The 12,990-nt window shown below is 34.8% G+C and overlaps 1 protein-coding gene and 2 long non-coding RNA genes across 3 annotated transcripts; 1 reads left to right on the top strand and 2 right to left on the bottom strand.

Moving 5' to 3' along the window:
• The first annotated feature begins 3,213 nt into the window (after positions 1 to 3,213).
• Positions 3,214 to 6,288, top strand: LOC149386357 (Remorin family protein). The gene is made up of 6 exons (XM_089625811.1): positions 3,214 to 3,486; positions 4,105 to 4,279; positions 4,360 to 4,917; positions 5,007 to 5,436; positions 5,563 to 5,644; positions 5,919 to 6,288. The coding sequence occupies exons 1-6, from the start codon at positions 3,457 to 3,459 to the stop codon at positions 6,120 to 6,122; spliced, it is 1,479 nt and encodes a 492-aa protein (XP_089481937.1). The 5' UTR covers positions 3,214 to 3,456; the 3' UTR covers positions 6,123 to 6,288.
• Positions 6,289 to 8,738: 2,450 nt separating this feature from the next.
• Positions 8,739 to 10,585, bottom strand: LOC149386358 (uncharacterized). Its single transcript, XR_016301291.1, has 5 exons — positions 10,274 to 10,585; positions 10,071 to 10,181; positions 9,918 to 9,971; positions 9,685 to 9,790; positions 8,739 to 9,411 (listed from the first exon to the last, which is right to left on the bottom strand). It is a non-coding gene; the product is annotated as an uncharacterized LOC149386358 (long non-coding RNA).
• A 1,198-nt stretch (positions 10,586 to 11,783) lies between these two features.
• LOC149386359 (uncharacterized) lies at positions 11,784 to 12,508 on the bottom strand. Its single transcript, XR_016301290.1, has 3 exons — positions 12,464 to 12,508; positions 12,079 to 12,154; positions 11,784 to 11,907 (listed from the first exon to the last, which is right to left on the bottom strand). It is a non-coding gene; the product is annotated as an uncharacterized LOC149386359 (long non-coding RNA).
• Positions 12,509 to 12,990: the final 482 nt, after the last annotated feature.

Here is a 12,990-nt window from a genome sequence, read left to right on the forward strand (position 1 = left end):
AGTTTTTGTTATATTGTTTTATTTTTCTTAAATTTTCCAATTGTAATTATATATTTGTACTTGTTCTTTCTTTTATGAATATGTAGTTTATTAATTCTTTTGTATTTGTTATTGACGTTTCTTTTATAAATATGTCGTTTATTTATTGAATAGTATTTATTTGTCATTTTTGTAATAAATATGTCGCTTATTTATTACAAAGTAAAAAAAAAAAAAAACGGTTTGTATTGAAACTGGATAAAAGTTGTGAACAGTAATTTCGGAGTTGGCTTACGTGTCATATTTTAATTGGGTAAAACCTTATGAACAATTATTTCGGATTTGCACTTATTATATTTTATAGATATATATATAATAATATGAGAACATATAGAATTGTATAATATCATATTTTCATTGTTTATCATTAATGGTCACCATTAATACTCAATAATGGACACCCATACAGCTATAAAATATGATAAAACCATTCAAATATATTGTTACGCGCGCGTTATTAACTTGCACTCAAGCTTTTTAAGAACGGGTATATAAAAAAACAATTCATTTCATCATAGTTTGCCTAATAAACACGCACGTAATAATATTATCGGAGGTGTCATAGACTCATAGTTCAAAAAATATATATTATATTTTAGGAAACCTATGTAGTTTTTGGGACTCCCATGCATGGCACATAATGGATTAGGTGATGACACAAGAAATCGATGGAGTAACTATAGGGTAGCGTAAAAAATTATAGGGCTCTTTATTTTATTATTATTTTATTTTATAACAATTTATTTAACATTATGGAATTCTGAACTCTGTTTTTTTTTTTTTTTTGGAAGTTCTCTCTTCCACACACCATATGGTCCATACCTAACTGACACCATTCATTCACTCACTTAAATAATGAGTCTGAATTGGTTGATGTGTTTCCCAAAAGTATCTTTGACTCAAATACCTCACCACTGCCGATTCATCTCAGCTATTTCCCTTTTCTTAAGTATTGTTTATTATTGTCTCATTTATTTTGTTTTGTTCTTTTCTTTTCACATTACAATTTTCAACCAATAATTAAATGGAAACTCTTAGCCGGGGAATTTTTTTTTTCTTCTTAGCTTTTAATTCAAAGACATTTTTTTTTCTTGTGCGAATGTACTTTTCACTCAATGGATAAGGATTATGATAGCGAGATTAGCGGAGGGAACTTTTTTTTTTTTTCACTCGACTGTTTTGATTTAATTTTGGCAGATATGCCTTAATGTAGCGGAGGGAACTTTTTATTTCCCATGTTATATTGTATTATATTTTACACTACATTTCTTTGATAATTTTCCACTTATAAAGTTAAATAGGGTCTAAAACAAGCCACATCAGACGAAAATCTCTCAATAACTAATCCTGTCAGTTTTGATGATCCATAAAGTGGATAAGCCAACAATAATGAGACAGACTTACCCTCATTGAATGTTGCAAATTAGCAAATTTGAATTAAACTCTTCATAATATTGTAAAATAACTTGAATAGTACTGGGGTTATGAACTGAGGAAATGTGGCTGAAGTTGCAGAAGATCTTCTGCTAAATCTTTTGAAGAAAGCAATCCTTTGGCTAAAAAAAAATTCCCAACTGCTACGCTGTGACGATCTGATAAAAAAATTGTACATAGAAGGCACTATTTCCAGTGTCCATTTTTAATTATTCAAACCAAGTTTTGTTTGTGAGTTAGGACATGTCAATGTCACATTTCAATTTCTTCTTTTCTTGTGAGTTTATTTTAATTTTTATTTGATATAAAAATGGAAAATAAATTACCCATCGCAAAACACGTGTGCCCCCGTGAATGCGAGGATGAGAGTACCCGAGACAGTTTATAGGAAAACATGTACATTTTTCCTTACTCTCTTTATTCTATATGTTTTACACAAAGTATTGATTGACATTAATTTGCTATGGTGATGGCAAGTCTTCCGCGCTCAATTAATTGCATTTAAATCTTTTAATTGTTAATAATAAATAAAGGTGTAGATAATATTAATATATATATATATATATATTATAGTAATAGTTAATTACATAGGATAAACTAAATAACTTCAATAAATCGATATTTATATTAGTTAACTTTACATAATTTTTTAAAAAATTCAGAAATTAAAAATGGTGTCGCTAAGTAGTATAACCTCGTTTTTACTCATAAATGGAATGCTTTCCATTTAGACTGAACCGTTTAATTTTTTATTTAGGATATCTTTTTATTTATATATAAATTATATCTATACAAGTCCAACACTATAAACACGTGCACACAATTTGATTGTTTTGTTTTAGGGAGCTTAAGTAAATTAGCAAATCACAAACATAAATTTAACAAAATAACAAATGTTTGTTTTATTTGTGAAATGGTTAATAAATCACATTAATCAACTTGATCGGACAAAAATACCATTCATTAAAATGAAGGTTTACCAAATATAAATTAATTAACAAAAATAAAATAAATAAATAGAAATATTACAATAAATAACTCTTCCATTAATCAAAATCACTTAAAAAGCATTTTTTAATCCCCATGATTATTATCCATGACTTTTACATAAATAATATTTTCTTTCTATTATTTTGTTCTTCTCACTAATTTTGGTAATGATTAAAATATAAAATTAACAGGTTTTTGACTATTTAATAAATTTAAATTTGCTATTGACTAATTAGTTAGTGAACTCTAATTTTAACTTAGTTTGTCGGTCAAAATTATATAAATATAACCAGTTAAAAAAATTAAAGAAACGATTGACCTTTTTTTTTAAGTGAAAAAAAGGTCAACCGTTTTTTAAGAGTTAAGATGCCTACATTTAATTTAAGAGTTAAGAGCTAAGACGCATTTTGTTTTAAGGTCCCTTGTTATTACTGTCCATGTTATTTTGCCATAAAAAAGTTCTTCGTTTAAAAAAAAATAAAGAGTTTGTCGTCTTTTACAAAATAAAATAAAAGGCCGGTGATAAATATTAGCCCGCCGACGCCTGTTTAAAACGAAGTCGTTGACGAGACAAAAGCGCAATGTCTCGCCACGTCATAACCAAGACTCAGAGAAAGAGTGGGTCCCTTATGACATGGCAATAAATAAAGGTTGGTGCACGGTAGCGTACTATGTCCTTGCGCCGCAGAGAAGTCAAACCCATTATTTCATAAATCGTCCTCGCTTGCCTACAAACGGAGTAACAATACTGACAACAAAGTTAGAAAGTTAGAGGGAGAGAGAGAGAGATAAGACAAAAATCTATATGTGTATTGCGTGTATAAATATATACGGAGAGAGAAAGAGAGACTGTAAAAGCTCATAACGCATTATAGAGAACGAAGAACTCATTTTCATTTACTCTGCTGCTTCTTAGGAAGAGAACACGAAAGCTTTTTACTCTGAGCGAGAGACAGAAGAAGAAGAAGAAGAAGAAGAAGAGACAAAGATCTAATGGAGTACGAGAGGATACACAAAGTTCAAGTACGTATATATATTTATATACTAAGCGATGAATGAAAAAATTTCAGTTAAATACTGCATTAGCAAAAGCTTTTCTTAAGACTCTCTACATGTTATTTTCTCTACAAAAATGGGTTTGTTTTCAGACAAATGTTCCTTTGAGTCTTTCGATTCCTTTTCTTCCAATTGTTATTGATATATTTTAGAAAACGTTGTTCGAGTGTGTGTGTGTATATAAAATAAGCAATTGCAGAGTTGGTAGATATATGAGTCAAAGATCCAGATTAAGACTAGGACTTACACTTTGTCTTGATCAACTAGTCCACCAAAGCTCTTTTATCTTTTTCTGATTTTTCAAAGTTCACGGTACTTGATTGCCATTTGCAGTTTCCGCTAAAAAAATTTGAAATCGAATAATCATAATAAAAAAAATCTGTAGCTTGAGTGTTGTTAAAGAAGCTTCAGAACGATTAATTATTAAAGCAAAGGCTGGCTTGTCATTGAAATTGTTTGTTGGCAAAAGACAATTTGTTTGTCAGCTTTCTCAGTATGTAGTAGTGGGACTGTAAGGGTTTAGCGTCTTTAGACTTATCTTTACTTTTTTTTTTCTTTTTTTTTTCTTTTTTTTTTTCATTGCAGACTGGTATGATATCTCCAAGTAAACTGAGGATGAAACTCATGGGGTCCCACAATCTGAGGAAGAAAGATGGGCCCAATTCCAACAGCAACTCTTCAAGAACCTCTCCATCAAAGCTTCAAGACTCAGATTTTGTCAAGAACAGCTTATTATTATTGGCAAACGAAGATGAAGAAGGTACATCAGAGCTTATATACATGGTTTTTTAATCAACACTTGTTTGGTTTCTACTCACAGTTTCTTTTTGTGCCCTGTAGTTATGTCTCCAAGCTTAGAAGCTCCGTCGAGCAGAGAGAAGTCTCAGGTGGCCAGGCCTCAACAATCCTCCAAGTTTGAAGGCGTCGGAAACAACTCGAGCTCGGTTCATCCGTTGAGGATAATGGAAGACGACAATCTCGACTACGACAGCAACGCGAGCTCGTCGAGCTTCGAGTTTCACAGAGGCGAGAGGTCGGCGGCGCAGGGCCAAATCTCGAGGGCGATCTCGAGGCCTGTCCCGTCCAAGTGGAACGACGCCGAGAAGTGGTTGGTGAGCCGGCAAAACCACAGTCACAACCACCCGAAGAGGAACGCGTTGCAGAACCAGACCAATCGAATGTCGGTCGGGAATAATATGGGGAAGGTTGCCCCGGACTCCGGTGGCTGTGACGGAAGGTCGTCGCTGTCGCTTAAGCGGGTCGATTTCTGTCAGTCCGGAGCGACTCAGATTGGGTTCGACAGGTTCTCGTTCGAACCCGCCGCGATCCGAACGAGGGACTTGGAAGAGCCGGGCGATATGGCATCCTCAGACGGACTGGCAGCAGAGGAATCCACAGGTTTGTTAACTCAATCTGAGCTGAAGCAGGCATTCATAGCAATATTGCCTGTTTTATAGTTTGTGAAACGAAGATTTTTTTTATTACAGGGGTCCCAGGGATAAGATCGGTTTCGATGAGAGATATGGGGACCGAGATGACACCGGGAACGAGTCTCGAGCCCTCGATGACATCGACGCCAATCGGAGCGACCACTCCGATACGTAGCCCGGCTTCTTCGATGCCGTCGACTCCGAGAGGAGGCGCGCCGGCTTCGGCCGCGGTGAATGACGGGGAATCGCAGCTCGGGGTCGAGGGAAGCAAGAGAGAGCTCTCCGAGGAGGAGTTGAAGCAGAAGACGAGGAAGGAGATCCTGGCGCTGGGAGTCCGGCTCGGGAAGATGAACATCGCTGCTTGGGCGAGCAAAGACGACGAGGAGAAGAAGAGGTCCTGCGCCGAGGCGGCCGAGCTCGAGCGAGCCGAGTTTGAAAAGCGAGCCCTCGTGTGGGAAGAGGCCGAGAAGTCTAAACATAATGCCAGGTTTTTTTGTCTTTTTTTTTTTTTTTTTTTTTTTTTAATGTTATCTCTGTTGTGGAGTTAAGTAGTTCATCGTTTATTCAAGGTCTCTGACTGGAAAAAAAAATGTTTATTTTTGTGTTTGTTCAGATATAAGCGTGAGGAAATCAAAATCCAAGCTTGGGAGAGTCAGCAGAGAGCAAAACTAGAAGCTGAGTTGAGAAGAATAGAGGTACGTTTCAGTGTTTTCCCGGGTCCACGTTGCTTTTATTTCTCTGATTTGAATTCTGGCTTGTACTTTTTGATGCATAATCATTATTATGTTAGACTAAAAAGTTATTTTCTTTGACCAAGGGTTTGGGCAAATAGACAGTAAGAAAGAGAGCCTCTTGATCCCAGTAATGGGCCCAAGTGTTGTACTTGTACTGTCTGCGCAAAAATAAATAAACTAATGGTTGCAAATCTAAACCTTATGTGGGTATTTTTTTTTTGTTCCTCTTTATTAGGCCAAAGTTGAACAAATGAGAGCTCAGGCTCAAGCAAAGATGGTAAGAAAGATATCGATGACGAGGCAAAAATCGGAGGAGAAACGAACGATGGCCGAAGCCAAGAAGGCTCGAGACGCTGAAATAACGGCAGCCCAAGCGGAGAACATTCGTCAAACCGGAAGAATGCCATCAACGCAGTACATGTGTTGTGGATGGCTGTGATGATCAGTGGCTAAGTCACAGACCGACATTACTTGCATGCCAAGCAACAAAAGCCTCTCATGTGTTAAAGTCGTTTTACCTATAGTGAATTTTTGCAACTGAACTACGTCTTGTTTTGGGTTTGCAAATCGGTACAAATATAATGTTTAATTGTTTCAATAGTCGATACACCATGGGGAAAGAAAAAAAAAAAAAGAGGGAAGAAAAAACACATTACAGGTGAGTATGAAATTACGAAATACCAAAACGGATACACCTCAAGACTACAATCTCTCAACCGTTAGGCTCCGTTTGGAACCCGAAAAATAAGAGAGAAAGTGAAAATAATAGAGAAAATGAAAATATAAGAGAAAATAATAGAAAAAGTCAAAATTCTAATTGTGTTTGAAAGTCATAGAAAAAATGAGAGAAAATTGACGGGAAAATAACGATGAGACTAGAGACGGAGCTAACTCAAGTCCACGGTGGGCTCTAGTCCCCTCCCCTCAAATTTTTTTTATTTACATTTTTTGCCTATTTTAAAAAAAATTACATTTTCTACCCTAAAATATTTACACTTTTGATCCATTTAAAAAAAAAAAAATTCATTTTTACCATGAATTTTTTTTAATTATACCCCCTAAATTTTTTTATTTACATTTTTTGCCAATTTTTAAAAAGTTTTACATTTTTACCCTTAAAAATTTACACTTTTGACCTATTTTTTTTAAAAAAATTTCATTTTTACCATGATTTTTTTTTAATCAGCCCCCCTAAATTTTTTTATTTACATTTTTTTGCCCATTTTTCAAAAGTTTTACATTTTTACCCTAAAAAATTTACACTTTTGACCCATTTTTTTAAAAAATTTTCATTTTTACCATGATTTTTTTTAATTAACCCCCCTTAAATTTTTTTATTTACATTTTTTTCCCATTTTTAAAAATTTTTACATTTTTACCCCAGACAAATGTGATCCCCTCATAGACAAATGTGGAGAGATTCTCATTTTCCATTTGATTTTCGAAGGAAAATGAAATCCTCAGTTTGGTTATCCACTTTCCCTCGCATTTTCCATCATATTTTTTTTCTACCATATTTTTCTCAATCCAAACCACCTAAGTAAAATAGGAGAGATTTCCACTTTCCTTTCCCTCCTATTTTTTCGGGTTCCAAACGGAGCTTTAGTGCCATTATGACGAAAACTATCGAATGCTATGAACTCTAGTCTTTATCTCCTCGGGGGAAATGTGGACAAAAATACTCAATGTTTAGACGTAACACTATTTATATACTAATTCTTTTTTTTTTTCTTGGACAAAAATACTCAAAGTTTCAAATTTAATTACACGTAAATTTTTATTTGAACTTAACGATCCGAGTAGTAACGGACCCACTATAACATAACATGTAGTATTTTTGCCTAAGAAAAAAAATTCGAGTATATAAGTAATATTTTGATCAAACATCGAGTATTATTGACACCATTTCCCCTTATCCTTGCCCAAACCTCTATTTGTTGAGAGAGATTACATTAATTTGTGTAAGAGACGGTTTTCATTAATAAAAAGAGACCAATTATAGGCAGTCTACATTTAAAAACAGATTTTTCTTAATTGGACATGACACAAATTAAAGAATGCTACTAGTAAATCAAACGACTGAATTACCCCTACAACGTTTAACTAGAAATCTTACAAAAAATAATAGTAGCATTACTTAAGATAACCTGCACTGTCACTTGCGCAGCCATGCTCGGAACCAACCTTACAACTGTTTCGATGGTAACCTGCACCTTCATCGAAGGAATCCGTAACCCATACACATACACAACTTAATGCGTTACTTAAGATACTCCTACAAAATCTCCAATCACCAAGCTTAAAAAACAACATCAAATTTGCAAAGAACTACGTCATGAAAAAAAAGGTGGCGGAAAATTAAATAGCCTAATCAACACATAAGGGCAATAATGGCACAAGAAAATACACCGCTGCCTAAAAATAGCATACTAGCACTTCAAGTTAAAAGCAGCAACTTTCAAAATACTAATAACATGAAGAAAAAAATTTGACAGGTCTTCCAAAACAAGCAATAATGACAGACTATTAAAAAAAAAAAAAAGAGACGAAGATGATAGATTACTACAGGGTGTGTGGATATTAAAAAGGAAAATTGAAAATTTATATCAAATAACTTTCTTAGACAATAATTGGCGGAATTATGTAGTTTTATAACTCTTTTGCATACACATATTACGCATATGTATTTTCGTAATTTCCATGCACACACAAGTTATTTATATGACAGCGGATTATACAAGTAAATTCGTTGAATTCAAAACATAGTGAGCAAATAAGACGCATCATGAGTGGAGTACCAATTTCTCAAGCTTCTTCATGCATTTGACACTATATTCCTAAAACACAATCTTCCAAAGGAGAATTTCAGGAAAGGTTTAGAATAAGAGACAAAGGAAACATAAAAGGATAGAAAAACGCACCACTCGATGACGACGATGAGCCATAGGACAAACGTAAAGGGAATAAATGATTGGTGAAAGAAAGGTGGAGAACATGAGAAACCTAATATGTGAAACATTATTTACCATGACTCCTTCGTTCTTGACTTTCTTGGCTGATGTTGCACACCACATTGTCGGAGATTTCCATGATGATGGGTTTATTTCAGGGGGGGAAAAGGTACGAGAAATCAGTAATAAAGTGCGTATTCTTTTTTTAAATGCATATATCATCGATCACCACCAAAGAACAAAAGCATGCGATATAAGGTAAATACTCATCTCAACAAAGCCGAGACAGGAACCAGAATCAGCAGTCGGAACGAGTTTCGTCCTATGAAAAGAATTTTACCAAGTCTTGGGAATAACTTATTCCGATGCTTCTTTTCTTTGGACAACATGAAACTGAAAAAGGTATCTCCGATCACAAACCTGTCTTAAAAGTTTTTATCAATCTAATAGTATACTACGGACAAGTGAAATAGCTGTTAAACTACCAATGAACGCATTACTGTTTAAGGTCTATATGCTCTCAGGATGAGTAGAAGTAGTTGATTCTTTTCACTCCTGGTTACAGAATGTGATTTTAATCTGTTGATAAATGCTCCGTAGAGAGCAACTGATAAGCCTAGAATTAACTAACAAAATCAGATTCAAATTGAAAAGGGAAGCGCACAACTTTTATGGATTTTTTTAAAATTCGTTGGCCTGGAATATTAGTAATAATAAAAATAGCTTACCACCGAGTCACCGGAAACAATCGCCTTACTAAAAGCCTTTTGAGTTAACCTGCAAAAAACAAGCAACAATATAAAATCAAACAATATGGTGAAACATATCGTTGCCTTGAAAGTCTTCCAGTAAGTTGATTTCCATAATTCCGTGATCTTTTGTGGTTAAAATTTCAAGGCATAAAAATCTTCCAGTAAGTTGCTTCCTTAAAATATTTCATAAAGAGAATTTGTAAGCATGAAAGTCTTCACATTCTATATTTCTGTCAATGAACAATAGATAAAGACACATAGACAAATTGAAAGGAAATACCAATGTAGAGAAACTTACCCTCCATGAGTGTACTGCTCGTCGTCAACTTCTTACAGAAATAATGAGCCGGGTGTTTGCTTGAATTTCCTAATTCTTCTAGAAGATACCCCTTCTTTTGCTCTTGCTATATAGTTCAAGGACATGTACGGTTGACACTGGTCACAAACTATGCAGAGGGACACTTATAGTTGACAAAAAGAGAACACTAATTAACCCTTTTTACACAGCTAGTTGGCGTCGGAGAATGTTACGTTACAAAGGCAGCAAACTCTGAACCAGCGGCCACAGTGTACAAACGAATTTCCCTGAACCAAATAAAACAGTAACTATCAACAAAAGAGCCAAGAGAAATAGTGGATAACCTGATTTCGCCAAACACATGGCGATCGAAACTTAACACTAACCTCGGAGACACGTCCAGGTCCTATACCTTTTCACGCCGTGGGTTACCAGCACATCAAAATGTCACATTCGGAGCTTCCAACTTGCAGCTTCACAAACAAAATGAAATACTTCTGAAAAGAATTAGGGAGAAACACACTCAGAACTAAGTATTTAGTTCACTTCAAATTTTTAGACAGATACATATTCCAAATAGATTACTTACCAGTGGTTTTGGTGCTTCAACAGAAGAACTATGGCACCGGGCTTGTCGTTAAAAATCTTGTACAAGAGAACTATGGTATTGGACCTTCTTCAATCACTGATCAAAGGAACTATCCTAAGTACACACTATTGGACAAAGTTTAGATGGCTAAAAATCATAGAATTAGTCAACACAACAAACTGGTGGCTTCAAAATAGCATACTATCAACAAATATTCAAAACACTCCTAGAGATAAAACTAACTAGCAATGCACAAACCAGAAGTGATATAGACCTTTAGATACAAGAAAATAGTCAAACTATGAAATAAAAAGAAAGCATCAAATATTAAAATATTCAATAACCATTATACAGTCATATAATTGAAGATAAAAAAAGTAGGAAACCTCCATTTAAATTTCCTTATACAATTTTTAAGCAAAAGCGAGTTAACGAGTTACGTAACTCTCCTGCATACACATATTGGAACACATTAAATTCAATAAGTTTCATGCACATATATATTATATGGATGGATGTGGACAATTAACATAAATAAAGAAGTATTTTAGGGGAGGGCATTAGAACAATACACAAAAAGGGAAAACAAAAAGAGAAAAAGAAAAGAAGGATAGAGAAGAAATAGAATACACCATGGTTGGTGTCAGCACACCCACAACAGCCATCGTTATCTAACCATCCACTGGTCAAGTCCTTGTGATACTGCTGGTCTTGAAGCAGAGTCATCCCCTCGTCCCATAGCCACCATGTATATAATCTATCGAACTATAAAACGGAAAACAATGTCATTTTAAACTCCAATGCACGTCGAAAGATAAATAAAGCTGAAACCTAGATCTTTGATACCCCATCATTATATCTCTTGAAACCTAGTCATACCCCATCATTATATCTCTTGAAACCTAGTCATACCCCATCATTATATCTCTTGAAACCTAGTCGTGTTCCCCATTAGTTTTACAAACTGAAAATTTTACCAAGTATGTAGTCCTAAACCTTGACATAGGCATCAGGCTTGGCTAAAATGAGAGCCCTAACGTTTACTTCACTCAAAGTCAGCTTAACAAAATGTTCATACAAGGAAGGAAGATAGATCATCTTAAACCCAGAATCTGAGAGTAGAGTACTTTCATCTATGTTTTTGTCAAATACAGAAGGAAAGCCAATGAACTCTGGAGGCCTGCAAAGTTGTCTAAGATATAAGCAAAACATAGAGCCCAAGTTGCAAGTTTGTGCTAGATATCAAAAATAAATTAACAATAATAAATTAAGCAATCTCAACTCCATTACAACATCAGGCTTATGGTGTAGATCTTGCACGTCGAGAATTTCTCATTGCCTCGTGTTTACAATAACAGTAAATGCTTCCTATAAGCAAATTATCCACGCATACAGCACAAGCATCAAACCTGTAGAATATATATTTTTTTTAAAAGAAACAACGGGACTTTATTAATACTTTAAAACGGCATAGCCGAGTACCTACCTGTAGAATATATATATATATATATACACACACACTATTGAGGTAAGTGAAAATGAATTTCTAATGAACACCAGGCAATGACTTTAGCTCCCCCTCTCATCCTTACCTCTAGATCAGCCCTTTGGTCTTTCACTATACCTCCAACAATCTGCAAATCAGGCATGATCACTTTTTTTCATATCCTAATGAATGAGAGGGAGAGAGAGAGATACCTGCACACTCAATCTGAGAATCTTTGCATTATTGGGAGTGTAAATGAAGAAGATTGGCTTTTTGAGTAAACTTTGTAAAATTGGATTTTGTGGCTGAACAACCCAACCTTTCCTTTGCGAGTCTCCAGCATCTTTGCCGCAGTTCTTCAACAAGCACTCTACTCCATCGCTCATACATTGAATCTGTCAAATAGGAATCTCAGTTGCACAAAATTCAGATATACTTATTTTTTACAAAAATAAAACTTGCACATATTTTTAAGAAAGAGTTAAGCCATGAAAACTATTGAAATAATAAATAATCAATAACTACGCAGATCAAAATATTACCTTGAAAATACAGCAAATCAAAAGCCAACATATTTATGCAAAAGCATTTAGGCAGTTATCAAAATGGTGAAATTCAATGCTTGAATGTCAAAAAGCATATCATATTCAATTCTACATGTTTTAATCAGTCTGACAAAGCAAATATATTTATCTGAAAATTACCTTACTGCACCAATGAGCCTTCATGTCATCGTAGCTTACGATCAGAGCTCACGTTTGAACGTCAGAACCATACCTCACATAGGAAGAGTGCCCTTGGGAATCGTCATCACAACATCGACATACCTAAAATACAAGCATAAAATGCATAAATGTTTTGAAAATTAATTAAACTAATCAATGAATAGTTATTTCGCAAAAAAAAAATGTACCTTGTGTGTCTCTCACTAGGCTTTACGAGCTGAGTGGGAGCGTCGTAGTCGGGGATGTTGAGACACAGGCTCTGGGAGATGGCCGTGGGAACGCCCTCACGGAGGCTGAAGGGGTGCCTCGGACAAAATGTTCTTATTATGCTATTCCATAGCATTGATTTACTTCCTAGAAGGATCTTTCGCAACCTAAGAAATGATTCATGTCGAACAATAATTTAGACTTCTGTTTATGATGAAGCCATAATGATAGTGCGTTTGTGTATGGCTTTAATAATAACCCCAGAATTTAAACATTGAGTAAAAAGAGTGTCAGCTAGT

The sequence above is a fragment of the Urtica dioica genome, chromosome 9, assembly GCF_054948205.1.
Source record: "Urtica dioica subsp. dioica isolate 48M chromosome 9, U.dioica_male_clone48M_v1_H2, whole genome shotgun sequence".
Lineage (NCBI taxonomy): Eukaryota > Viridiplantae > Streptophyta > Magnoliopsida > Rosales > Urticaceae > Urtica > Urtica dioica.

What these genes read in the sequence shown, in the direction of transcription:
- LOC149386357 (XM_089625811.1), top strand. Translation starts at nt 3,457, where the DNA reads ATGGAGTACGAGAGGATACACAAAGTTCAA. An exon ending in GGCAGCAGAGGAATCCACAG is followed by an intron (nt 4,918 to 5,006) that starts GTTTGTTAACTC and finishes TTTTTATTACAG; the next exon opens with GGGTCCCAGGGATAAGATCG. An exon ending in AAGTCTAAACATAATGCCAG is followed by an intron (nt 5,437 to 5,562) that starts GTTTTTTTGTCT and finishes GTGTTTGTTCAG; the next exon opens with ATATAAGCGTGAGGAAATCA.